The 27369-nt window shown below is 41.5% G+C and overlaps 3 protein-coding genes across 7 annotated transcripts in view; 1 reads left to right on the forward strand and 2 right to left on the reverse strand.

Moving 5' to 3' along the window:
- The first annotated feature begins 3734 nt into the window (after window positions 1-3734).
- klf4 (Kruppel-like factor 4) lies at window positions 3735-7559 on the forward strand. 2 transcript variants are annotated; one of them, XM_055231888.1, is made up of 6 exons: window positions 3735-3968; window positions 4052-4163; window positions 4942-5806; window positions 6167-6337; window positions 6683-6899; window positions 7247-7504. In XM_055231888.1, the coding sequence occupies exons 1-5, from the start codon at window positions 3964-3966 to the stop codon at window positions 6856-6858; spliced, it is 1329 nt and encodes a 442-aa protein (XP_055087863.1). In that variant the 5' UTR covers window positions 3735-3963; the 3' UTR covers window positions 6859-6899; window positions 7247-7504. The 2 variants fall into 2 exon arrangements, with proteins under 2 accessions (XP_055087863.1, XP_033845107.1); XM_033989216.2 differs by having other exon boundaries at window positions 6683-7559.
- A 349-nt stretch (window positions 7560-7908) lies between these two features.
- rad23b (RAD23 homolog B, nucleotide excision repair protein) lies at window positions 7909-11581 on the reverse strand. Of its 2 annotated transcripts, none has more exons than XM_033989218.2 (10): window positions 11373-11581; window positions 10655-10733; window positions 10061-10140; window positions 9827-9987; window positions 9438-9487; window positions 9204-9331; window positions 9013-9136; window positions 8562-8689; window positions 8317-8478; window positions 7909-8238 (listed from the first exon to the last, which is right to left on the reverse strand). In XM_033989218.2, exons 1-10 carry the CDS (start codon window positions 11436-11438, stop codon window positions 8125-8127), a joined length of 1092 nt encoding a protein of 363 aa, XP_033845109.1. In that variant the 5' UTR covers window positions 11439-11581; the 3' UTR covers window positions 7909-8124. The 2 variants fall into 2 exon arrangements, with proteins under 2 accessions (XP_033845109.1, XP_033845108.1); XM_033989217.2 differs by having other exon boundaries at window positions 9438-9490.
- A 2663-nt stretch (window positions 11582-14244) lies between these two features.
- The window catches only part of znf462 (zinc finger protein 462), a 36031-nt gene continuing 22906 nt past the window's right edge, over window positions 14245-27369 (reverse strand). For 2 of the 3 annotated variants that reach the window (XM_033989182.2, XM_055231873.1), the window contains exons 4-13: window positions 27228-27362; window positions 24506-24915; window positions 23700-23818; window positions 23393-23590; window positions 21366-21621; window positions 21148-21293; window positions 20104-20330; window positions 18905-19205; window positions 18693-18828; window positions 14245-16702 (exon numbers count right to left, since the gene is read on the reverse strand). In XM_033989182.2, coding sequence (XP_033845073.1) covers window positions 16486-16702; window positions 18693-18828; window positions 18905-19205; window positions 20104-20330; window positions 21148-21293; window positions 21366-21621; window positions 23393-23590; window positions 23700-23818; window positions 24506-24915; window positions 27228-27362 — 2145 coding nt within the window. In that variant the 3' untranslated portion in view covers window positions 14245-16485. The remainder of the gene's footprint in view (window positions 16703-18692; window positions 18829-18904; window positions 19206-20103; window positions 20331-21147; window positions 21294-21365; window positions 21622-23392; window positions 23591-23699; window positions 23819-24505; window positions 24916-27227; window positions 27363-27369) is intronic. The other variant, XM_033989183.2, reaches the window with a different exon arrangement.

A 27369-nucleotide genomic window follows, 5' to 3' on the forward strand; every position in this document is an offset into this window, starting at 1 on the left:
GCTCGCCCACCAGTACTCCCAGTGCTACTGGTGGGCCCCCCCTTTTGGCCGAACTGGGCAAGTGACCACATAATGTCCGCGCTCACCGCAGTAGAGGCAAGCCCCGGCCAGACGACGCCTCCGTTGACGCTCCTCGGCCGACACAAGGGTCCTGTCGAGTTGCATGGGCTCATCCGGCGGGGGCGGGGCAGCGCGTGGCTCCGGCGGGACCGGTGACCGGCGTCTCTCTCGGCGACGAGCCCGTAGGCGGTTGTCTATACGGTGAGTGAGGGAGATGAGGGTCCGCAGGTCGGGGGGTTCGTCCCGGGAAACCAATTCATCTTTCAAAGTCTCGTTCAGGCCCCGCACAAACACAGCCCGCAGCGCGCTGTCCGTCCAGTCCAGCTCCGCCGCATGTGTCCAGAATTCAATGGAATAATCCGCTACCGTCCTGGAGCCCTGGCTGAGAGTCAATAACCGGGAGGCAGCATTGTCCTGGTAGTGCGGGTGGTCAAACACCAGCTTAAACGTGGACACAAATTCATTAAAATCCAGGCTATCCACAGACGTCTTCATTAGGCGCGCCTCTGCCCACTGGAGAGCTCTGCCCCGGAGTAATCCACATATATATCGGATCTTGGTGGCCCCCGAGCTGAAACGAGAAGGGCATTGCTGGAACATGAACTCGCACTGGAACAGGAATCCGCGACAGAGGTGAGGTTGTCCAGCATACGGCTCCGGATCCGTGCCTCTCGGCTCCGGGAGGCATGGTGGCGCTCCAGCTGCAGCAGGCGGGGTGACGAGGAGCGCGGCCACCTGGTGGTTAAGCTGTGCCACCTGCTGGGACAATGTCTGATTTAGCTCCAATAGAGTTCGAATGGATTGTTCGTGCTGACCCAGCACCGCCTCGGGGTGAGAGTGCGTGAGGCGGCGCGTCTGGTCCGGATCTGAGCCTGCTTGGTCCATATTGGCCAGACCGTTCTGTCGTAACGGTGCGGATAGGACCAAAGGATGCAGACCAGAGCAGTTTTAACAGTGTTTATTTACAGCGGTGAAAATGCAGTCTTTAGACAGGTCACAAGAGCAGGTACAGGAACCGGGGAGCGGGAGACGGGTCAGGCGGGTGCGGTGCAGGTAGAGGCGGGCAGGACAGGACCAGGACGGGGATAGAAGCAGGTGCGGTACCAGGGCAGGCGGATCAGACGAAGACCAGAGCGGGGAGCGGGTGACAAACCAGAGACCAGGACCGGACAGGAGACGAGACGAGCAGGAGACGAGACGAGCAGGAGACGAGACGAGCAGGAGACGAGACGAGCAGGAGACAAGACGAGCTGGAAGCGATACCGGGACTGGAACGTGGCGGCAGGAGCTGGGCGAGTAGAGGCAGGAATCTGGAGGGTGCATAAATCCAAATGAGCATTTGCCGGAAAGTACCATATAACAAAGCTTAGCAAGAAACATTCACGTTTTACACGCGGACGGTCTGGCACCGAGTGTAGACTGCCAAGCCTTCTTGTACTCAGCAGCAGGTGGTGGTGATTAGGCTGATGCACCCCAGGTGTGCACGGGAGGAGTCAGGCACTCCACCCAGCTCCAGACACACAGGTAGGGGAGGGGGAGAGAGCACGGGAGGACAGGGAAACTGACATCATGACATAACTGCAGTTTTGTAAATATATCAGTTACAATTTGTGACTTCTTGACACAACTTTAAACATTGGATTGGGTGATGAACAACAGCGGGAGGCGGGAAATACACAACATGTTCACGCAAACGGCAGTAGAACTTTCAGATTAGAAGCAGCACAGGGGAATATTACATTTAAAATAAGCATTCAACCCCAATTTTAACACTATATTTTGGCTTTATTTAGTGCAAAAAGTAAAAAATGAACCCTGGTGTCACATTCTGTCCTTTCACATTTCCTCTGTCACTGTATCTCAATTGTGAAAAGTCAATCTTTTGTTTCCGGGATCATTTTCAAAACTATTATTTCCACCATAAAGACTATGGATATAGTAACATAGGCTGCATTGTAGTCCGAGCTGCTGTCAGGAAGCCGGACTTCAAAACCAATACATGTAAACTCCACAGTGCATGTTTAAAACCCAACTGCTCACCTTGCAATTGTTAAAGATGAACAATACACACATTGAGCACAGGCGAAGCTCACGATCAACACAAACAAACACATTTCAACTGCATTTACACACATCCAGCATGAACTAAGTAAGTCTTCAGGCCTTTTTTTTGGTTTGTTTCACTGAACAATAGACCATAACGACCAACAGTAACTTCTTTAACAAGCTGCCGTGTGAATGTGAATGTTTGCTGACTGAACTGACAAGATCCTGATGCAGCAGGATCAGCGGCGACACTGTTTGCTTATCACTCTTGAGTCAATGAGCCTAATTATTATGGTCCTGTTAGCTGTGAGCAAACAGTACAAGTACAACTCCAACTGGGACACCATCAGCGCAGCGTTAAACCATCTGAGCGACTCTTAACAGACTTTATACAGTCCACAGGTGCAGAAAAGTACAAACGCCAAAGAGTCAGTGGATCATGTGTCTGAATTTCTGAGGTGACGGACTAAACCCCCCCTCCCCAAAACACGGTGAGCGCTATAACATGGCAAAACACAATGACATTATTTGCAGGGCTTCCAGTAAAAGCCCGGGGAAAGGTGAGGTGAGGTCAATGCAAATGAACCGGTAAGGTAAGTGTGAAGTGAAGGGGCTTAAATCTGTCTAGTCGTATTTCCAGGTAAGTGTTTCTCAAGTGTTCGTTTGTGCTGGTGGATTGCAGAGTCCTCTTTAATTCTAGTCTTTGCTCAATTTGGTGTCAGTTTTTTTTTTTCCACATTTGTCTCCTTTTTTGAGTAAGTCCTTGTGTGTAACTCCTGGTGCAGGTCGGTGTTTTACTTCCCAGTTTGACCTGGAATACTCCTGGATCAGGTCTGGGGATAATCACAAGGTTGAGTATTTTCTGCCCTTCAGTGTGAGAAGTTTAACAGACACTTCTAGGCCTCTATGTACGTCTGACAACCTAAACTTTACTAACTTTAAGGGTTCAGTTTGCAAAAAACATTTCTTGTTTTTTTGTGTTTTTTTTCAATAAACCTGTGTGATTATTTTGGAACTAAACCAGCTGCAGATTCTCATTTTAACATTATTATTATTATTATTATTATTGTTATTATTAAATTAAATTATTATTATTATTATTATTGCTATTGTTATTAGTATTAGTATTAGCCTAGTAGTAGTAGTATTTAGTATTTAGTATTTCTGAGCAGATTATTATGGCACAGAACAGTCAAACTTGTGGAATAGAGGTTTTTCATGAATAACAGGTGAATAACAGGTAAATAAAAGGTAAATAACAGGTAAATAAAAGGTAAATAACAGATAAATAACAGGTAAATAAAAGGTAAATAACAGTTAAATAACAGGTAAATAAAGGGTAAATAACAGGTGAATAACAGATAAATAAAAGGTAAATAACAGGTTAAATAACAGGTAAATAACAGGTTAAATAACAGATAAATAACAGGTAGTCCTTCTGTTGTTACCAGTCGCTACAAACAAACGTTGCGCGCGCTCTCGGTGCGCACTCTCCTCCACGTGCGCCCTCTCGCGCGCCCTCTCGCGCACACACTCCCTCTTCTTGCTCTGATGTGTTTTTCTCCTGAGACTGTTTCCAGGGAAACGCGGGGCGTTCCCGTTTCAGGCGCTTTGAGCATTTAAAGGATAGAATCCCGGCGTACGCGCATTTGACGCTGCCGGTCTCTGCGTGGCAACAAGCGCGAGGGATTCCCCCGTGCGACGCCGCTCTGTCTTCCCCGCACACACCTCACAGCCCACCCAGCACCAGCATGTCCGGGGACAGAGTTTAGACAAAAGACACTGGGAAAACTTGGAACTGCGAGCCATTCATTTTTCAGCCTTTTCCAGTCCCAGACCCAGGGAAACTCTTCATTGATGAGGTGCGGATCCAGCACAACTTTGGGCTTTTCTTGTGGACCGAGCTGGATTTCCTCGGAGGGATATAACACTGTTTTTATTCCAGGCAGCCTCCAAATGACGTCGAGATGGCGTTAGGCGGCACGTTACTGCCGTCAATTTCCACGTTTGCCAGCTGCCCAACAATCAAGACAGAATTCTTGGAAAGTGCCAATTTAGTGAGTATTTCATTTTCACTCTAAACTCTTAGATAAAAGGTTAGAAAAGTTTAACTTGTCATTGTTCATTTTAACTTTGTTGCCCCAGCGCTAACGTGGGCATTACGCACAGAGCCTAAAGTGGCTGCCAGGAGTTTGCACCACTTTACCCAGCAGCACATGGGACAACTACTGCCACTGTGACCCCACGACACGCACTGTGACCCCACGACACGCACTGTGACCCCACGACACGCACTGTGACCCCACGACACACACTGTGACCCCACGACACGCACTGTGACCCCACGACACGCACCGTGACCCCACTGTGACTGCGGCCTGTGAAATGCACATGCTCTTTAGAAGTTGGAGAGTTTGGATTTAGTTTTTGTCTTGGTGCTCTGTTGTATTAGATTACTTTAAATACAGTGGGACTCCTTAAGTTTCTAACAAAGTCATAAGTTCTAAAAGCTCAAGTTCAAATTATCCACTGACCAAACCTCAAAACAAGACAGATTTCCTCCGTGTAGAGCAATTACAAAACCTTAACTTTTTGCATTCACACTTGTACATGGACCACATCAAAATTTCACATTTAAATTCTGAGCTAATCCTAAACCAGAACTAAACCAGTGTGAACTCAGCCTTAAACTGACTGAAAAGAACAGAGCACATTTTCACAGTCAGTCGTTCTTTTTGTGCATTAGCAAATATTTATTTTGGGCCTGACACTCACTACATTAAAACACAAAGGTACGACTGAGCTAAAGTGTGTGTCTTTGACCCTTTTCTCTAGAGATGGAAGGAGGAGTTGTCCCAACTTAAGATATCCTGTGTGCCAACTGGAACCACCTGCTCCGACCCAGACCTCCCCACTGCCTGCAGTCCCAGCAGCATGTCCAAGAAGGACCCAGAGCCAGACCTGGACTTGGACTACGACTTCATCCTGTCTAACTCACTCTTACAGCAGCAGCAGCAGCAGCTGCAGCAGCAGGAGGACGCCCTGGCCTGCAGTTCAGCCCATGCCCTGTCTCCTTCCCCCAGACCTTTCTCCTCTCCGTACCCACTGCCCTCTCCTCAGGCCACGACAACAGAACTGCTCTACACCATTCCGGACATCAACGATGTCTCTCCCTCCGGGGGGTTTGTGGCGGAGCTCATGAGGCCGGATCTGGACCCGGCGTATCTTCACCCCACCAGCCTCCATGGCAAGTTTGTGGTGAAAACTACAATAGACACAGGGGAGTATAGTCAAGGGATCAGTGTTAGCAAAGCTTGTGTTAACTCAGTCACGGACCCTTTGCGCACTTCTCCGTCTAACTTTTCGTGCCAGAGGATAAAGCAGGAGAACCCAAACAACTGCACCATGTCACAGCCCATGGACCTGCACCTGTCAGGGGTGAACTCTCAAGGCAGGAGCAGCCAGCAGCAGCGCCCCGGACACTTGGACCTCCACGGCTTCTCTGGTGGAGCGAGAGCAGTGGCAGGTGGCAGGTTGTCCTCCTCCTCCTCGCTGTCTCCGGACCATCCTCTGAGCAGGGAACACCAGGTGCTCGGTCACCCACACTCACAGATGCCCCTGGCGCCTCAGGGGTACCACCACCAGAGCCCAACGCAAGGATTTCCGTCGTACTCCCAGACTTCTGCGCTGGCCTACCAGGGTACGTGACCTACCCCTCCTCTATGGAATTTAAAACATATCATGTCAGGATGTTTTAATAAACCTTTAACTCAAACCTTTTTAACTCAAGACACATGTTGTTAACACAGTGTTGACAAATCAGTAATAGTGACAGTAATAATAACTCTCTGACCATTCTTTCTAAACAGGCCTAAAAAGAGATGAACTTAAGTATAAAATAAAATAACATGTGTCTCATTTAAGATTCAAAACACGCCTACTTTGTTTTTATGTTTAAATGAGGAATAGAGACCTAATGACTTTATATGATAATAATTTTAATATCTTTACTGTAACTTGTACTTTTTTATGTTCTTGATCATATTTGTTATTTCTCCAGATCCTCACATGGTTTCTGGAGGCGACTGTCTACCAGAGGAACCTAAGCCCAAGCGTGGTCGGCGCTCCTGGCCGAGGAAGAGAGTCGCCACACACACCTGTGACTATATTGGCTGTGGGAAGACTTACACAAAAAGCTCTCATCTGAAAGCACATCACCGCACACACACAGGTACAGAACTGTCCACACGAGTCCTCTGGTTCTGCTGTGGTGACCGGTTAATTCAGTAACGGGCTTTTGATGGCAGCTCTAATAATATGAGAGACCGGTGTTTATGATGTAGCAGCACATTGTACTAGAGTCTGTCACAGGTGGGGGAGGTGGGGGAGGTGGGGGTGAGGTGTTGTTTAACAGGTGCAGTCAAACAGGTTGATACTGATCGCTGCTCAAACACAAACCATAGACAGATTACACTAGCCTTTCTATATGGGCTGCAGGACAGGATAGACCTCTTTTCTGTCCCTTTCAACCTGGAGGCAGACATTTAACGGTTCATGTGTTTTGTTTCCTCTGAAGGCGAGAAGCCGTACCACTGCGACTGGGAGGGCTGCGGCTGGAAATTTGCACGTTCTGATGAACTGACCCGCCACTACAGGAAGCACACAGGCCACCGGCCTTTCCAGTGTCAGAAATGTGACCGGGCCTTCTCCAGGTCGGACCACCTGGCTCTTCACATGAAGAGACATTTATGACACTTGACTGCATCTGCACGGCAGATACACAGGGAAACAAGGTGAACAAACTTATGACCAAAACCGAAAATGCCTAGTGACAGAAGTAAATAGACGGGCTGTGATTTCACAGCTGAAATAAAAAAATCACACAAGACATAAACTTTCAGTCACAGTGAAAGAGGTTCACCAAAGGGACCAAACTGGAAATACTTTATTTTAAATGACAAAACTTGGATAACCAGGTGCCATCCACTGAGGAAATGAATGGAAATGTATTTTGTCAATGAAACTGGAACAACCAGCATCTCCAGTGGCCTTCTACCAGCACACACCAATAAAGACTCACACTGTATTAAATAAATCTATGTATTTATATATGTCTTACCTGCAATGCTATTAATTTCAGGTACAATATTATTTATACTGAATGGTGCTCAGTGAGGAGATGAAAAGGTACCAAAGAAAGGGACAAAGGGTGAAAACTTCAAAGTGCCATATGTTTTGACCCTTGCAGTCAGTAAAGATGGCAATCATCAATGCACTGCAACTGGTAAGTGCAATAATTTGTATAAGACATGCATATTTTTGTATTGAATAACTCTGAACAAAGATTTTTGTTTATAGCCAAAATATGTAATATAAACCAAAATTTGTACATTTGTAAAAAAAATGCTCATGTTTTTTAAGTTACAGTTTAATAAAAATGTAGATGTCATTTACTATGAACAGCAGTTGAACATGTTTTATTTCTTCTGTCCAACTACGAATATAGAAAAAACTTGTGTTTTAACTGTTCATTGATTGTAATTTAGTATAATTTTACCAAAGACATTCAACTACAGTTTAAACTTTATTGTTTGAAATATGAACTGCACTAATAACTAGTTTTGTACTTTAATGATCTTTGTGGCCAAATTCTAATGGAAATGCTGGTCTCTTGTGCCCCCTGTAGGCCAAACGGGTTATAGCAGTCAGCTTTTTGTCATGGCAGTGTTTGTCAGTGTTTTTAATGTTTAAAAATGTAAAAATGTTTAATGTTAACGTTAGGAAACAAAGAAACAGTCTGTGGATCAATAAGCAGTTTTAATTTTTGTTCATCTTATAAGTAAACGTCAAAAATAATTCATAAAGTTTGAATACTGCCAAACAAACATCTCATTGAATGCTACAAGATCAGAATATGAAAGTTAATAAAACATTTAACTAATTGAAGCCTATTGTAGACATATAATCAGTTTTCCCAATTGAACAATCAAACCAGATATAAACAGTTTATGTGGCTTCTCAATCTTCATCAAAATTCTGTTGTAAAAGGAAATTTGCGGCCAAGTTTTCATTCTTCTCACAAGCGAAGTAGGCTTGAACAACAAGACCCTCTGGAAATCCAAGGGCTTTTAGCTGGAATAGAAGGAAAACTGCATGAGAGACAATTAAGGTATTATCTTGTTAGTCTAGGAAGAAAAAGCACTGCTTTACTCTCTCAATGGCTTCCTTCTCCTGTGGTGTGATCTGAATGTAGTTCTGTCCACCTGTACTGCCGCCTCTCACAGACCCACCTCCAGCACCTGCAGCTGGCACTGACCCTGGGTTAGGTTCATTCAACATTTGGATAAATTCCTGTTGGTGGTTGCTGATCTCCTATGTTGGATAACATTTTAAAACAGAGTTAATGAGTTCAGAGCATATTCGGGGATAATAAAATACTAACTTCAGAAGTATACCTGCAAAAGATCAGGGTTTTCTCTGCCTATTTCCTGCAGAAGAGCTGGAAGCAAAGATGCATTTCCCTGTATCAGCTGTCGCATAGTTTGGAACTGGGGCTGGTTTCGAAGGAAGTCCAGTGGATTGCCTGAGAGGACATGAAGACATACATGAATCCAAACAAGCACCTACAGATATCAGCTTAAGAGGCACATGTTTGACCCAGAGTCGCTCTAAACAAGGATCTGCTCTGTGTGCTCTCTGGAGAAGTCCTCTGCCTTCAACTTCAAGCCAAAAACATGTACATGAAGTACTGAACACCAGTGAATATAAACTGGCGCTTATTTTTCTTTGTTGGATGAGATGTGATGTACATGATCCTAACTAACAGAACAGAAAATAATATAAAATGTATAATTTATCGCACCATGGGGCACACCAACATGACCTGCACGAGAAATTGGTACTTGCCTCCTGCAGCACTTGGGGACGAGACAGTGTTAGCAGGAGCACTTGGAGGTACAGCGTCTCTTCTTACTGACGGTAAAGCAGCTTCAGGTGCCGTTCCCTGTCCCTGGTCGATGCCTGGAATACCCTGAAAAACAAATGTCAAGATGCACATACAGTGAAGGGAAAAAAGTCTCTCAAACATCTATTCTTACTGTGAGAAGGTACTCCACAGCTCGGTCTGGGTTGTTAAAGCTGGCTCTTAAAGCTGCTACCACCTGCTCCCTTTCATAACCCATTAACATCATCTCTGTCACCATAGCGTCATAAGAGGGACCCGTCACTAAAGGAAACAAAGACAGAACATGGAAAATAGATAGTTTAAATAATACACCAGCTCACTTTGTACAAAACCAACCTTCATTTACAAAAGAGCAAATCTTACTTACCCAAAGATGAAACTGCTTCATTAATTAGGCTTGTGCTTGACGACTCAGCGCTACTGCACGAGAAAGAAAGAAGAAATGAATGGTACGCCACACAAAGCTATGCTGGTGCAATAATCCAATTTTAACCAAGATCAAGTATGTGGAGCATGCAGTGTGCGAGTATTGTATGGTGTGGAGCTGAAGTCTGAGTTTTTGGAGAAAGAAATGTTACTTTTTTGTATTAAATGAAATGTATTAAAGTCTTTACGTCAAGGAAATGAATACTGACAATCAATTTCATTAGTTTTTATTAAGACAAATAAAATTCAACCTAAAATAGAGATCAATATGAGGAAGGTAATCATGATTTATTTTTGTCATAAAACCCAAACCCTTTAACATACATTTACCTTTCAGGTGATGAACTAGTATCTCCAGATGAAGGCTCTTTCTCCTCTGATTTTGTGTCATTAGAACTGTCAGAGGGTGAGGATGATGGAGCAGGAGGTTCTGGAGCTGTTGCTGCAGGGGGAGATGTGGAAGACTTTGGATCTGAGGTCACTGCCTTAGGCTAGGAGAAATACAGTAAAATATATTACAGACCAAAACACACACCAAATGCAAATAACACTGTTTCTTCTAACCTTTGTCACCATGATAACTACAAAGTTCTTCTCATCAATCTTGCATTCTGTAAGTGGCATGTCATCTGTCAGGATTCTACCTAAAGTAAATAGTGATAAAAACACAGGAAAATTACTATAAACCAGAAATAACTTGTGATAGACAGTGATAAACAGCCCATGTCCTCCTCATGGTAAACACCCCATGTCCTCCTGATGGTAAACACCCCATGTCCTCCTGATGTCCTCCTGATGGTAAACACCCCATGTCCTCCTGATGTCCTCTTGATGGTAAACACTATGTCCTTCTGATGTCCTCCTGATGGTAAACACTATGTCCTTCTGATGTCCTCCTGATGGTAAACACTATGTCCTTCTGATGTCCTCTTGATGGTAAACACTATGTCCTTCTGATGTCCTCCTGATGGTAAACACTCTATGCCCCCCCCTCCATCTGTATTAACATTATTGGCCCAGCCCTAGAATGTTGTGATGTAATCTGAAACCCAGTCATTTAGATGTTTGTTTCTACAAAGAATCTTATGAAAAGTTATTAAATGAGTTCATATTTATGTTCAGTGTGTGATGTTAAATGTGATAAATGTTAAATCTTACCTGCGTATATTAATTTCTGCCCAGCCACAGGGAAGTCCTTCCCTTTTTCTTGTTCAATCTTTTCTTTTAAGGCTTTAACCTGCAGGAAAATAAAAATAAAAAAGACAACTGATATAATTGTTTAAAGCACAAAAGATGAACTTTGGAAATAGCCCAATAAATCTTTATTTAAAGCTTTGAGGTGTTTACACTCATGACTCATCACTTAGCCACATGTAGCAGCACAGCTAACGACAGTAAAAACATCACAACCTGCTCGTAAAACTGTCCAAATAACAGATACTTTTGTTTGAATTAAAGCCTTAAAGACAGTAGACTATGAGATTGTAATTGATTTTACATCTTTGTGCATCTTTCTGTTGTTTCTGTCTTAGCTTCGTCACGCTGAATCACATAACGGTCACAGAAGATCAACATGACAGAGGCAAACTACACAGGCTTATTTTACTTTATCCACAAACAACAGACACAAACTTTACGTTCAATAAGATCCGAATCACGTTCATTTCAGCGTGAAGCTTAAGACCAAAGCTAACTCAACTTCTGTCCATTTAAATGCGGTTAAACGTGGTTATTTGGACCACAGCGGACGGACATTTCTCAAGTATCATAAAACACAAACCTCACATGAAACGGTTGTTAAAATGTGATAAATTAGAGCTGAAACTTGAATGCGTCAGCTTCAACTCACACAGCAGTTTGATCATGTGCATCTTACCGACTCCTTTTCATCGATCTCGACTTTGAAGGTTTGCTGCTGCAGGGTTCTGAAAGTTATTAACATTTTTGCCCGTTTTTGTGGTATATAACTACTTAAAAAGAGAAAGGTCAAATCGCCCAAAAATGTAGCTGTTTTCGCTTTAGCATTTCAAGCTGTCAGCTGCCATCACTGTTTGGGCTTCACTCGCCGCTAACGCCGTGGAAAAAGAACCACAGCGCCCCCTCCGGCCCAGAGGACTCACTGGTAATGACAACAACAACAACCACAACAACAATGATAATAATAATAATAATAATAATAATAATAATAATAATAATAATAATAATAATAATAATAATAATAATAATAATAATAACGATGATAATAATAACGATGATAATAATAATAATAATAATAACGATGATAATAATAATGATAATGATAATGATTATAATAATAATAAAGACAACAACAATAATCATACAAATAAATAAATAAAATAGAATAATAATAATAACAATAATAATGATGATGATGATAATAATAATAATAAATAAGTAAAATAGAATAATAATAAAGACAACAATAATAATAAAAATAAATATAATAAAAATAATATTAATAATCATACTGTACAAAAAATAAAAAGTATACTACTACTACTACAACTACTAGTGCTAATAACAATAATAATAATAATAATAATAATAATAATAGCCAAGGCAAGTTTATCTGTATAGCACAATTTGTACATGTACATTTGTACATTCAAAGTGCTTTACAGAATAAGAAAGACATTAAAGTCACAGTACATAAATAACACTGGGTTACAAAAAAAGCATTTTTGAAAGTTGTCTGTGTTTTTTCAACTGAATTGAGGACCATTTAGCACCGCTGAATCCAAAAATGATATCCATTTTTCTCAGTCAGGTCAGGTTTTTATGCTAATTTGATTTGGAAAAATCCGATCTTCTGACTAAATTGATTAAAAATTTGTGACATTATAAGTTGATTTTCTTTAATATTTCTCATCCAAAAAATGTTTTAGGAGTTAAAAAATAGTTTTCTAACAGAATGTATTAATCAAATGTTACGTTATGTTAATTGATAAAGGTAAGTCCATGTAAATTGGAACGTTACGTTATCATTGTGCAGAATTCAGAACATGAACTTCTGTTTTTATGAACCCCTTGAATGCTCAGCAGCAGGGATGTCTCTCTTCAGAGTCCAACAGTAATCAGCCATCATAACTGCATCCCAGCGTCCCTGATACCTGCTCTCCATCTCTTTTATGTCCTGATGGAATCTCTCCACCTGCTCATCACTCAGTGATCCCAGATTCTCAGGAAACCTGAACATTTAGCTCCTTTTGGGAAAAAGGATGTGGAGCATCAATTAAAACCACACTGGAGGAATCTTTGTCACTGATGTCAGGAACTTCTACAAAGACAGGTACTGGAATTTCATCACAGTGAGCTACAGGACGACGTGCTGATTCACTGTCAGGATACTTGAGGCTGCTTCGGTTCTTTCTGTTGATCCCAGTCACATCAATAGCCCAGAAGTAGCTATTGATGTCGGCTCCCTCCAAACCATGGGAATTCCAAACTTCAGACAACTCTTCTTGCCTTTAGTCACTGACGCAGATACTCGGTGCATGACATGCCATGTGTGGCGCCCAAGCTTCATCTTGGTCACCAAGTTTAATCCCAAAATAATCATGGTAAGCACACTTTATGAAACTTGTGACTTGATTCCTGTGAGGAACATTGGTGTATTCACTACAGATGTAGCAGAATATGTCAGGCTTATTTTTGCAAGATCTTCTAGTCGAAGCCATTTCATTCACTTGTAATATATAAAAAAAAAAAAAACAATTAGTCATAATCTTCAGAATTTGTTTATAGCTAGAAATATAACAGAATTTTGCATCATATGACGTGAAAATACTCATACATGTAAACAAAATCATCCAAAAACAAATATGTAGCTTAGTTCAGAACGTTGACCTGATTGAGCAAAACCAATGTGATTTTTGGATTCAGCACATCAAAATTATCCTAAATCAGCTATAAAAACTTTGACAATAAATGTAGTGTTGACCAGTGTAATGATAATAATAATCATAATGATAAAGGCTGACAATCTGCGCCACTGGAACTGTGACCACCACATATAAGGCAATTTTGAAGTGCCTTGCCTAAGAAAACATTTTTTGTTTGTCATTGGCGCCTCACTGTGGCACCTGGTGGGCCTATTTCCAGCTGCCTCCAAACCATGTACCAACCACACTGTGCACTGCCGAGATTCTGCCAAGATTAGGCTTTAACGAGGAGTTTTGGCCTTATAGTAACATGCAAATACAGGGCTACAAATCTATTACACACAATACGTGGCTATGACCATGTTTGACAACGTTTGGACCATTTTTGCAAGATTTGACAACTCAGAGTGAATTGTTGGCTATATTTATGTATTGCTCTTTCTGTGTCCCTCATCTCTATTCTGCCCTTCTCTCAGTCGTTCAGCTATTACTTCAGGAGCAGTGCTTTTGCTGCCTTGGCCCAAGTACACGCTCATCAAGTATTCCTTATGCAGCTCCAGTCGGCAGCAGCAGCAGTGTCCTTCTTTCCCCCGCTCTCCCCCCTGACTGTGTCTTCTGCTCCAGTCTCCAGGGGTCGTCAGTCTGCCATCACCCCTTCAAATGTAGTGACTCACAACCAGGTGTCTTGGAGATATTTTTAAGAAATGAAAACTTGCATTCCTTGACAACCAAGTGAACACTGAAGCGAACACATTGAGAAGCAAAGGAAACACTGCAGAGGCATGGACTGCACCAAGACTAAACAAGAACAGGACCAAACCAAAAAAGTCATCAATATAAAACCCATTTGTTATTTGATAACTTTATTATCAAGTTAAAAAAGACAATGAATTACAATATTTACAGAATATCCAGAGATAAATGGAATAAAGTTGTAAACAATCATTCTAGGCAACATCACAACCCACCATCAGGTAATCAGATTGATATGGGAATAAAGGCAAGAAGGAGCAATTCTAATGTCAAACTAGGGAGACAACAGTCTGCAAAGAGAAATGCATCATGAACAAACAAAACTTTATGTACAAATATCCAGTGTGTCATCAGAAGAGGCTTCACTTTGGGGATTAAGAGTCATTCTTCTATTGTAACGATCACGCAATCACCATTTGGTCTGGCAGCATTTCACCAGAATGGTTTAAATAAATGTCCTGGATCAGACTAAGTGACAAGCTTCTTCACCAAGCTCATTTATACAACATGGTTACTTTGAAAAGCTACAAGCTGGTCCAGAAATGTATAACAAAAGAACTGTATATGATTCAGCGCTCTACCTGTGTGACAGGTAGTATAGTCTCAGGAGTACAAGGAGATGCTACAGAACTACCTGTTAATGACAGCCAGTGAAAGGAGCAAACAACCTTTGGAGACACAATAGTAAGGTAACACATTCTTGTCATGAGAAAGTGAAATCTCATGAATTATGTCATTTAGATGTAAAATGCTATTATTTTAATTGGTCTAAAAAAACAACATTGCATCTATAAATATTGTACATCGCTGTTATCTGATCTTATTGTTTAAAGTACAAAAGGGGCATTTAACCAGTGATTGAAGAACAGCATGATGCTTCATAAAGGTCCAAAGCTTTTCCATCTTTTTTATTCTATGTAATAAGAGTTCAACCGTCCTGTAAAAGCACAAACCGAACACTTGACTCTGAGGTTTGTGACGGACAGCAACAGTGACTTGGGTTTACTCAGAGCCCTCTTATTCTATCCTCTATTCTACGTTAGCAGGTTTGATAATTAGAATTTTAGAGAAAAAAAAAGAAAATGACATCTCTGAACTTATAAGTCGCACATCCAATTCAAACCAACAATTTGTAAATGGGCTGATCTTCTATAAGGCTTCAGGGCATTCGAGCAGCAACATCCTTAAATACAATCTTTGCCTTTTTGTCAATATTATTTATGACAACATCTTCATATGAATTCAGGTAATATTTGTTCTGGAACAAAACAAAAAAAACATAATGACATTTGAAACTGCAGGATTTCTTGTGGCACAAAACAGTGTTTCCTAAAATGTATTATGGGCACAAGATGCTCAGAATTCAATGCTCTTTAATTGACAATCTATAAGCTCCCACTCATCAACAGCCAAAATGAAACCAGAATCACTTCTAGATTGTCTTGTTGGGAATAATTTCACAAATTGTTTTAAAGCTACATTTAACTTAAATTTCCATATTTTTCTGCACCACGTTAAGCTCAAGGCACTTCTGCTCTGATTCAGCAGTGAGCCATTACAGTTGGGGCCAGATCATTTTATTTTCAATAAGTCTCACAGTTGCAGGTTAGACAGTGCTACGCAATTCTCTCCAGTTCAATGAAACCATCTTCAGAAATTGTGCTCTGAAGATTTTATGCTATAGTGCCGTTCAGCTGCATATGTGCCGCTCTACTGAAAACTGTTAACAGAGGCCATTTAAACGGGTAAGAAACTAGCACAATAATATAATATTGTAAGGTTTAAAGGGTGCCACAGGGTGAAGGCGTACTTATACGTAGTATAATGTTAAGGTTTTATCATATAGCAATTTGCTACAAAAATGGTGGCAACAGTAATCTACAAATGAAAATTATTTTTCTGAAATAGTTAAGGTGCAACTCTACCAGGAAATCTACACATGTAACACATGAGAGTGAAAACAAAGGTTGTTTGAACAGGGCCACATGTGTAAATGCTGTCACATATTTAAGGGTTTACCATACACCTAGATTTAGTTAATGGGGCAAAGATAAAAGGTGCATCATTTAAGAAAATGCAAACTGACACCTTTGAAAATATTATAGGGCATCTGCACTGTTGATTTGTGATGCATAACCAATATGTTTGCTCTACGGAACAAAGGCTAGATTGCTTTTTATTCAGCACTATCTAACACAACAGTATGTGTAACACTAAACCTATTAATGTGCGAACTCAACAGAAGTCATTTTTGTTTTCTTTAACGTCCTATTTTAACATCAGCTCCTACCTAACACTAGAACTAACACATGAATCCAAGAGGCCATCACGTCTTCACCCAATCTGCTGATCATTTTTGGTGTCGAGCATTTCTTTGTCCTCCACACATGGGGTTGGACTTGGTGGTGGTGCATTACTGAGGCCCTCTTCCTCTTTGTTGTTGTTGTTGGACAGGTCTAATCCAGACTCGGGTAACACTGACGAGGGCATGGAAGAGGGAGCGTCTATTGCTGAGCTGCTGCTGGTGTCTGTTGGACTGCTGTTAACCACCCTGCAAATAAGAAAAGAAACAAATGTATTAGCACATTCCACCTCTAAATAATGCTGCCTCCGTGTGTTATGTAGAATATTTACTGGTAAGTGCTGTGCCCTTCCAGATTTCTTATTATTTTGTATATGTCACAGTTAACTAAAGATAACCCAAGTAAACCTGTGTGAAAAAGTAACTGCCCCCTTGTTAAACGATGAGGTAACTGTGATTAATCGTATTATTGTGGAAAGATGAGTTCAATTCCATCGTCACACCCAGGACTGATGATGCCAGACCTTGTAATTCAATAGATCGCTTACTGTAAATAGAACCTGTCTGACAACGTGAAGTCGGCCATATTGAGCCTAAGACATCAGGCCGCGATCCAAAGAAATTCAGGAGCAGATAAGAAAAGTAATTGACATGTGTGAGTCTAGAAAAGGTTACAAAGTCATTTCTAAATCTTTGGGACTCCATTGAAACACAGTGAGCGCCATTATCCACAAATGGAGAACATGGTACAGTGGTGAACCTTCCCAGGAGTGGTCAGCCTACAAAAATGACCCCAAGAGCACAGCAACGACTGATCTAGGTCACAAAGGAACCCAGAACAACATCTAAACAACTGCAGGCCTCACTTGCCTCAGTAAAGGTCAGTGTTCATGACTCAACCATAAAAAAGAGACTGGACAAAAATGGCAGAGTTCCAAGGTGAAAAAGTCCGCTGACAAAAAAACAAAAAACAAAGGCTCGTCTCACTTTTGTCAAAAAAACAGCTTGATGAAAATATTCTGTGGACTGATGAAACAAAGGTTTCAAAGTGCATCTTGTTACATCTGGATGCACTCAGCAAATGAACAAAGCATCTGATAAAAAGAACATTGTGCCAACAGTGAAACATTGAGGTGGTAGAGTTATAGTTTGGGCCTTTGCTGCTTCAGGACCTGGACGACTTGCTTTGACTAAAGGAACCGTGAACTCTGCTCTACCAACAAAACCTGAAGGGCAAGTCAGAAATCAGTTTGTGACCTCAAGCTGAAGCACACTCGGGTTCTGCAGCAGGACAATGATCCAAAGCACACCAGAAAGTCCACTTCTGAATGACTTAACAGAAACAAAATGAGGCTTTTGGAGCGGCCTCGTCAAAGTCCAGACCTGAACCCAATAGAGACGTTGTGGCATGAACTTAAAAAGACGGTTCATGCTCGGAAACCCTCCAATGTGGCTGATTTAAAACAATTCTGCAAAGAGTGGGCCAAAATTCCTCCACAGCGATGTCATTGCCAGTTATCGCAAACGCTTGGCTGCAGTTGTAGCTGCTCAGGGTGGTTCAACCAGTTATTAGGTTTAGGGGGCACATGTAGGTTCAGACGGCTTTTTTTTCCCCTTAATAAAATCGGCAGTTAACTCAAACACAAAATGCAGTTTTATCTTCGTCTAATATTTAAGTTTGCTTGATCTGAAATGGCTAAGAGTGACAAAGGTGCAGAAAAAGTACAAAATTGGTAACTACTAAATTGGCACACACTGTAAACTAATAAATGTAACTGCGGACACTAGCTGACAAACTGCTGAGGAAAAGGCAAATAACAGCAAATATATTTAATTACTCTAAGGAAATAGAGATGATTAACATTGTAAATGCCACAGTATTACAGTATACAGGCCTCAAAACAGTAAAAAACGTTGTTCATTCATCATTCTTTCACTTCTATCTTCCACGGTGAAAGGTGAAAGATTATCTCATCAAAATTATATCCCGGTTCTAAAGTGGAAATTACAACCCGAGGGGGCATAGTTAATCATATTCAGCTCGATAAAATGTCCATTGCACATGAAGGCAGCAGAAATACAAACACAAGCGGGCACAAAAATACAAATTTGTGGGCAAAATAATACAAATATGCTTTTTTATGATACGTAGTTTATCTTCACAAATTGTCATCGAACCTAATATTTCGGAACATTTTAACTTTGAACTTGTCATAATAACCTGGTTGAAAACACTCACATGCCATGGCGTTGGACATGCCGCTCCCATTCAGAGCTGTTGGTGAAGCAGCGGCCGCAGAACTCACAAGGAAGACGTTTTCCCGCCTCACTGCTCAACCCAGCGCTGCTACTACTGGTGGGAGAGGCGAGAACTTCTGCGTAAAAACGAGACAAATGAATAGGTTAAAAAATATTCTTTGTAAAATGTGTCTTTCATAATTCTTTCTGTACCTTGAGCAATGGCTTTTTCTGCAATTTCCTCCTTCAGTTCCTTCTGTTCTTCCTCCTCAGCCTCCCCGCTCTCCTCCTCTTGTGTATTATGATCCATCCCCTCGTCACCGCCTGTCTCTTTTAAATCCTCTCCTTCAGTGTCCTCCATGATTTCATCTTCATCATCAGTGACATTTTTCCCATCCTCCACAGTTTCCATCACCTCGGGCTCGTCTTCCTCCTCTGCACTGCTCCCTTGTTCTTTGATCATCTCCAGTTGGTCCAGGATCACCCGGCCCATCAGCTCAAAGTTACGAATTACCTGAAGACAAGAACAGAGTGATGGAGGACAAGTCCTGTGGCAGAGAATCATGTACCACTGTAAACAATGATTAAGCAAAGACGAGCGAGAAACAGCCAACTGAACTGGCATCTTAAATGAAAACAAAACCAGATTGTTCTCCGGGTGGCACATCCTTGACAGTTTATCAAAGCGTCATTAGAAAATAACCAATTGGAATTTTGCAAGTTCTTTTTATCAACTTACAGAATGACTAAAATTTGTTGAAAAAGGCATTGATTTGGGATTTATAATAGTTTCAGCATTTAGTTACTTAGCAACCACTCTAAAGAGCCACATGTGGCTCTTTAAAGCCTCTTTGCTGTCCTAAACTTTCTTTTTCTTAAAGTGCATTTTTTGAGTATACTTTAAGTCTGTATTTGACTGTGTTTGTAGCGTTACAAAGAGTATTTTTTTTACTATTCTTCTGAGCAAATTCTATGCACAAAATCGTAAATAAAAAAATAAAAAACGCGTCCACAAAGTCCACGTTAATACACAATGTTACATATTCTTTATAATGCATTACTAGCTGCAAACAGATGACTTACTTCTAAATAAATTTATTCACTTTGTCTCATTACTTGTAAAAAAAGATATGGCTCTTTCTGACTTTCATCTGGTGTGAAATGAAATGCCAATGCGGCTCTTTCGCTGTTAAAGGTTGCAGACCTCTGCTCTAAATGCCTCTAACATTTCTCAAACTTAAAGCTCTTAATAGAGGGGACAGGACCAAATGTTCTGCTCTTCTTTAACCTGCACCACAGGAAGGAAGTGGTGCATGTGCATGAAGTGACATAAATTATATAAACTGTAATAATAACTCAGGCCTAAAATTCTTTGTCGAAAGTAGTTTATTAAATTTTGAAAACAGACTGACTTTGTGCTCCAGGCGGAGATGCTCCTCCAGTTGGCTCTTCCGGCTGCTGTCATAGTAACAGAGCTGGCACTGGTACGGCTTGATTTCGGCCTCGTGCTTCTGTAAGTGCATCTGCAGGGCTTGGTCACTGGAGCATGTGAAAGTGCATTTGTGACAGCGAAACACCAGGCCCTGAAGGTGGCGCGACAGCTTGGACCTGCTCACCTCCAACGGCGCCACACGCTCTTCTGACAGAGGACAAGACACATTTGATTTGATTGTGCTACATACACATAATGAAATTTAGTGTCATGACTATCGTGGCTAAAATAATTGAGATTAACGATTATATCACGCTAATTATTGTTGCTAACAGTTTAAAATGATCTGGATATGAATATTACAATTTTAATATGAATAGGTCCCATATTTAAACAGCTGGTAAAGTGTTGTACTTTGTTATAAGTGAAAACAACAGTGATCTAGAGGAGACCATCAGGGAGAAGTAGGTTTTTTCTGCACGTTCTGGTGACATAATGGTGATTATCTTTGTTGGCGATTATCACGATTACATAAAAAGCGCCACAAATGATTATTGTCAACCCTTTTCATCACGATAAACGATATTCTTTATCGTCACATCCCTAGTTGTGCACCAGATTTATGTTGTAGTTCAAGCTTCTAAATGTGTCAAATTTGAGTACTGTTAAAACTTTTATTATAACTGTGGTTTCATTTGTTTGTCTTTCTCCATGTGGCCTTATATTGGCTCTACCAGCTTAAGACTTATCCAAAACTGTTCAGATACAGTCACGCTTACAACCATTTAGGCTTCAACAACTTACAGATTGAAACAATTTAGTAAAAAAACCTCATGCAAAAAATATTGTTTGAAAGAAACGTACATAAAGTTCCCATTTTTGACTTCAAGAGGATGTGTTTGTTCGTTTCTTTTACTATTTGTACTACCATTGAAACGTTTTCTAGCCTTAGTATGACAAACCTAACGGACTAGAGTGTGTTTATCAATGATTAATGACGCGAGTTTGCTGTGTTGCCATGTACCTCTATGCAGGACAATGTGGTCAATCATATTGCTTTTGTTTTTGGTGTGGTAGAGACAGAGCGGGCAGCGCAGGTCTTTAAGGGGTTCTTCAAGTACAGTGTTATAGTTGTTATGGCCAGCCTCAGCGTGTTTGGCCAGGGTGTTTCTAAGGATGACAATTTAAACATTAGATTTGTCCGTCGACACCGAATTCAAACTCAAACTCGTGCGCTCTTACTTGTTACAGGTGAAAAAGTGGCAGTCCTTGCATTTGAAAAGCTTCTGTCCACCGTGGCGGTCCCGGTAGTGACGGCGGACGCTCTGTATGTAGCCAGAGCTGAACTCGCAGTATTCACATGTGTAGATGCCTTCTGGACGCTGGTCACTCACTAAAGAACCACCAGGTGTTGAGCCGGAAGACAACTGACTGCGGGACGCCAGCTGGTACTGACTGAGCTGCTGACGAACATCGGCGGGCTCCAAGTACGTAGGGTCTGAAAGGAACAAAAACAAGACCAATTTAATCCACTTTTCTTCCATTATTCCACTTCAGCACAAGACATTTTATTTACACTGCAGAGCGATTTTCTGCAAATAAAAGGTTGAATACAGTTTGTGTCTAAAAGCAACAAGATCTTTACTCACCACCACAAACTAATAATTTATTAACCCGATACATGTGTGCTCCAAAACTACCTCTGAAAATGATGGTGGCATATACACTATATAAATACCATGTTTTTTTCTTCACTGTCTGACATGAAATCAGACTAAACTTTTCCTGTTTTAGGTCATTTAGGATTATCAAAATTATTTCTATTTGCTAAATCCTGGAATAATGAGAAGGATTTTTTTTTAGACAGAAGTTTACATACATTTCATTCGTATTTGGTCCCATTGCCTTTAAACTATATGATGCAGGTCAAACATTTAGTATTTCCTTCCACAAACTTCTTACAATAGTTGGCAGGAATTTTGGCCCATTGCTCCCGACAGAGCTGATGTAACTGAGCCAAGTTTGTAGGATGCCTTGCTCGCACATGCCTTTTCAGGTCTGCCCATTAATTTTTATTAAGATTGAGATCTGGGCCTTATGATGGAAACTCCAAAACATTGACTTTGTTATCCTTAAGCCACTTTGTAACCGTTTGGCAGTGTGCTTCAGGTCACTGTTTGGAACACCCATTTGAGCCTAAACTTTAACTTCCTGGCTTGAGATGTTGCTTCAGTATTTCCACATAATGTTCTTTCCTCGTGATGCATCTATTTTGTGAAGTGCACCAGTCGCTCCTGCGGCAAAACAACCCCACAACATGATGCAGCCACCCCCGTATTTCAGTTTATGGTGATGGTGTTTTCAGGCTTGCAACTTTTCACCCTTTTTCCTGCAAATGTAATGATGCTCTTTATGGCCAAACAGTTTAATTTTTGGAGACATGTGCTCTGATGAAACTAAAATTAAAGTCTTTGTCCCTGTGCATTTGCAAACTGCATTTGCAAGAGTAATTTCTTCTCCCTGCACAGTGTCCTTTCAGCCCATGTCGGTACAGTCCTTGTTTCACTGTGGTTAATCACACACTCTCACCAGCTCCAGCATCTTCACAAAGTCTTTTGCTTTTGTTCTTGGATTGATCTGCACATTTCGGCTCAAAGCACGTTCATCTCTGGGGCACTGAACCCTCAGAACGTCTCCTTCCTGAATGGTATGATGGCTGGTGTTTAAACTCGCATGTAATTGTTTGAACAGATGAACGTGGCATGTTCAGGCATCTGGAAATTACACCCAATGATGAACCAGACTTGTGTAAGTCCACATTTCTCTTCCAGATATCTTGATTTCTTTTGACTTTCTATCTACTGCCTGTCAGAGTCTTTCAGACATGACATCATCCTCTGGGTTTTCCCAAATGGTTTAAATGCATAGCAGTCTTACTGTATGTATGTATGTTTCTGAAGAAAGTAATGAAAAATTTACTTAAAACAGGAAAAGTTTAGTCTTTCATGTCAGACAGTGACATGAAAGAACCCCCCCCCCCCCCGATCAGATCAGCTGTGGGACAAAGAGGTCCAGTCTTTGTCCCACAGCTGTTCTACATTCAGAGATGACCAACCAAAGCCTCCAAGACCACACAATACTTCAGTCACAAGATAAATACCAAAAGTTATAAGTTTGAGAATTTTTAAGAATTATATTCAAAATGTACAAAACACTGGCATGAAATGTTCCAGTGCAGTCTTTAGTAAAATGGCAGCAGGATGCCGTACCGTCTGTGGCAGGTAGTGGGCTCTGCTCTGAGGTCGAGGCCAGCCGAGGCTTCAGGCTAATGTGGGCGGCCTGAGTCGCGGCCCTGAGTTTGGGAAGAGTCAACGTCTCTCCATGGTCCCTTTGTGAGTGCTCCTTCAGCTGGCTGATAGTCGTCGAGGAGAATGGACACGATAGGCACTTGTACATGTGCTGCTCACCTGAATGAGTGAAGAAGTACTTTTAAGTATTGATTATAAATAATTCAATTACAAATATTTAAAATATGAGCAGGGATGTCATTATTGCATGATTTAGATGCTTGTTTACCTGTATGTGCCTTCTGCAGGTGGCTCTTCAAACGGTTCATGTAGGCGGATTTAAAAGGACAAAGCTTGCACTTGAAGGGCTTGTGGTGCCCATGGTGAGACTGCACGTGTCTGTCCAGACTGCCAATGAGACGCAACACACAACAGGAAAGGGAGGAAAGGAGATAGGAGGATAACAGAAGAAAAAAAACAAATGAAATGGGGACCAAAGCATGGCAAATAAATCAAGAAAGTGGTAAGAGTAGAGCAGAGGAGAGCTTTACTCTGCTCCTTCCACTTTGATGATTCCAACAGCAGGGTTCCCAGGACATCTGAGAGCTTATTCAGTTTACCTCACAAACAACAGCGGCCCATTTCCAATGACTACAGAACTAGGAGCCATGGGGTGAACTCATCTAACCACAATCCCCTGGTGTGAGTGAATGTGGGAGTGCCTATGGGGACAGCGGGGCTGTGTTTATAATGCTAGCTTTGGAGGTGGCACAGGAATGTGTCTTCTTTCTGGGTCAGGGCACATACAGTAAAGGGATTACACCTGGGTGCTAAGAGGAGATGTGGACTATGTATGATGAATAAAACAAATCAAACTGAATGTTTGGCCTGCTCTCCTAGAAAAACTTATATATATATATATATACACACACACACACACACACACACACACACTCACATAAAAAACAAAAAAAACAACTGAATAGTAACAGTTACTCTTGTGTAGAAGTAGGAATATATAATGGTCATGTCTAAAATGCAAAGGGCCACAGTGTAGAGCTCATGTAGTTTACATGTTATTAAGTTTTGACTTACTTGTGTCTAAACGGTGAAGCAAACTGGCAGTACTGGCAGCTGTACTTGTCCTCTTTGCTGAACATAGCCATGGCCATGTGGCTCCTCTCGTGTGAGCGAAGCCCCTGCATGGACATGAAGACCCTGTCGCACTGGGCACACGGGTGACCTCCTGATGATAGTCGCTGCTTCACCTGTGCCCCAGACACCACGGCCCGAGCGGCGGCCACCAGCGCCGCCGACCTGCCCCCAACGCCCACGCTCTGCACTTCCTCTAGATCGGCCAGCCCTTCCTCGGGACTTGTTTCAATCATTGTCGGACTCATGTCGAGTGGACACTGGATGCCATTAGAATCCATGGATTCTTCTTCTTCCACATCTCCATTAGTGAGGTTCTGAGGCATGGTCAAGGGCACTTCACTCACCTCCTGCTGGAAAAACAAAAACAAAAAATCTAATTTGATCATCAATTAAAGACATTTAGAGATTGTAAAGAGTTTGCATTTTTCAGTGGTTTATATTACATTTGTTTCCTAATACAATTCTATTTTTGAGAAAAAATGTTTTTTCACCTATATTTTTAACTAATCTAACACTCAGGCATATGAGAATAGCAAAGAAGAAATAAGTAAAAAGTACATGGTAATAATAAATAAGTACAGTGGGGCAAAAAAGTATTTAGTCAGTCACTAGTTGTGCAGGTTCTCTCACTTAAAAGGATGAGAGGCCTGTAATTTTCATCATAGGTTCACTTCAACTATGAAAGACAAAAGGAGAAAAAACATAAATTAATTAAAAATCCATAAAATCACATTGTCTGAAAAAAATATGTGGTTATGGTAAATAAGCATGGAAGTATTTGGTCAATAACAAAAGTTCATCTCAATATTGTTATATTCCCTTTGTTGACAAAGACAGAGGTCAAACATTTTCTGTAAGTCCCCATAAGCTTTTCTCACACTGCTGCTGTAGTTTGGCCCATTCCTCCTGCAGATCTCCTCTACAGCAGTGATGCTTTGGGGCTGTCGCTGGGCAACACGGACTTTCAACTCCCTCCAGAGATTTTCTATGGGGTTTAGATCTGGAGACTGGCTCGGCCGCTCCAGGACCTTAAAATGCTTCTTACGAAGCCACTCCTTCATTGCCTGAGCGGTGTGTTTGGGATCATTGTCACGCTGAAAGACACAGCCATGTTTCATCTTCAATGCCCTTCTTACTTTGGTCCCAGCTCTCTGCAGGTCATTCACTAGGTCCCCCGTGTGGTTCTGGGATTTTTACTTGTGATCATTTTGACCCCATGGGGCGAGAGATCTTTCGCAGAGTCCCAGATCAAGGGAGATTATCAGTGGTGAGAGCCAGAAATCTTGCTTGTTTGTAGGTGACCAAATACTTATTTTACCGAGGAATTCACCAATTAATTCATTCAAAAATCCTACAATGTGATTTCCTGGATTCTTTCCCCCCATTCTGTCTCTCATAGTTCAAGTGCACCTATGATGAGTCCCTGGCGGCGTAGTGTGTTACTGATGGTCCCTTTGTTACTTTGCTCCCATCTCTCTGCATTCCCGTGTGGTTCTGGGATTTTTGCTCACCGTTCTTGTGATCATTTTGACGCCACAGGTTGAGATCTTGCGTGCAGCCCCAGATCGAGGGAGATTATCAGTTGTCTTGTACCTTTTCCATTTTCTAATAATTGCTCCTACTGTTGATTTCTTGACACTGAGCTGCTGACCTATTGCAGCTTGAGTCTGCCCAGCCTGGTGCAGGTCTACAATTTTGTCTCTGGTGTCCTTTGAAAGCTCTTTAGTCTTGCCCATAGTGGAGTTTGGAGTGTGACTGTTGGAGGTTGTGGACAGGTGTCTTTTATACTGATAACGAGTTCAAACAGGTGCCATTAATACAGGTAACGAGTGGAGGACAAAAGAGACTCTTAAAGAAGAAGTTACAGGTTTGTAGGTGACCAAATACTCATTTTACAGATCAATTTACCAACTAATTCATTAAAAATCCTATAATGTGATTTCCTTTCCCCCTCATTCTTTCTCTCATAGCTGAAGTGAACCTATGATGGACTTGTGCATCAGTGAAGCTGTAGTGGACAGACAATCCCCATGACTTTTTATTGCCTGAAGGAAGATAATACTTTTTGTGGAAGGACCTGACCCTGCACTTCATGAAGTCATAAATAAGGTGCCGCATCCACAGGCCCAACCTTGCCATTCGGTCTGCCCTTACTGCACTGTCAGCCTGTTCATCACGGCTGCTGAGAAATAAAATCTCATCGTGAACAATAAGATCTGTTCTGCGTTTGATGCTCGGAGACTTTTCCTTAATTATCCCAGTTGACGATGTTATGAACGGTGTGAGATAATAAACTGAAAGTGATTATTAAAACGACTTTATATTGTATTATACATATTTGGATACAACAAATCGCCCGTTTAATTAAAACAGTTACATGTTTAAGTTTTTGTGTAATGACGCTCCCTTTATTCTTGAGACATTTTTGGCCTGTTGCCTCACTTGCAGGCTTAGTACAAATGAAAACCACTAGCCTCTACATGTATTTGCACCCCCTGCACTTCAGGAGCACAACTAACACACCCAAACAGAGTAATAAACAATATATGAGACGTTGAATCCAGGTAGTCGCAGAGCCGATCTTATCTTATCTGATAAACAACTATGATACAAACAGCAATTACCAAATGACAGATTAGGAAAACAGATTAAGAACAGCTACCTTGACGTGCCCTTCTTTGGCTTCTCCATACTGCACATGCTTCCGTAGATGGTTGCAGATGGCTCGGAGAGTGGTGTGCACCTCAGTACAAAAGTTACACCTGTATCCGACAGGAGTGTTATTTTCTGGAATTTCCTGTGCA

The sequence above is a fragment of the Periophthalmus magnuspinnatus genome, chromosome 23 (genome assembly GCF_009829125.3).
Source record: "Periophthalmus magnuspinnatus isolate fPerMag1 chromosome 23, fPerMag1.2.pri, whole genome shotgun sequence".
Taxonomy (NCBI): Eukaryota; Metazoa; Chordata; class Actinopteri; order Gobiiformes; family Gobiidae; genus Periophthalmus; species Periophthalmus magnuspinnatus.

Bases quoted from the DNA above. Each gene is read 5' to 3' on its own strand.
- klf4 (XM_033989216.2), top strand. The intron at 5,807-6,166 runs GTACGTGACCTA...TTATTTCTCCAG, and splicing joins TTCTGCGCTGGCCTACCAGG to ATCCTCACATGGTTTCTGGA. The intron at 6,338-6,682 runs GTACAGAACTGT...TTTCCTCTGAAG, and splicing joins ACATCACCGCACACACACAG to GCGAGAAGCCGTACCACTGC.
- rad23b (XM_033989217.2), bottom strand. From the start codon at position 11,438: ATGTTAATAACTTTCAGAACCCTGCAGCAGCAAACCTTCAAAGTCGAG. The intron at 10,734-11,372 runs GTAAGATGCACA...ATTTTCCTGCAG, and splicing joins AGATCGATGAAAAGGAGTCG to GTTAAAGCCTTAAAAGAAAA. The intron at 9,988-10,060 runs GTTAGAAGAAAC...TATTTCTCCTAG, and splicing joins TAGTTATCATGGTGACAAAG to CCTAAGGCAGTGACCTCAGA.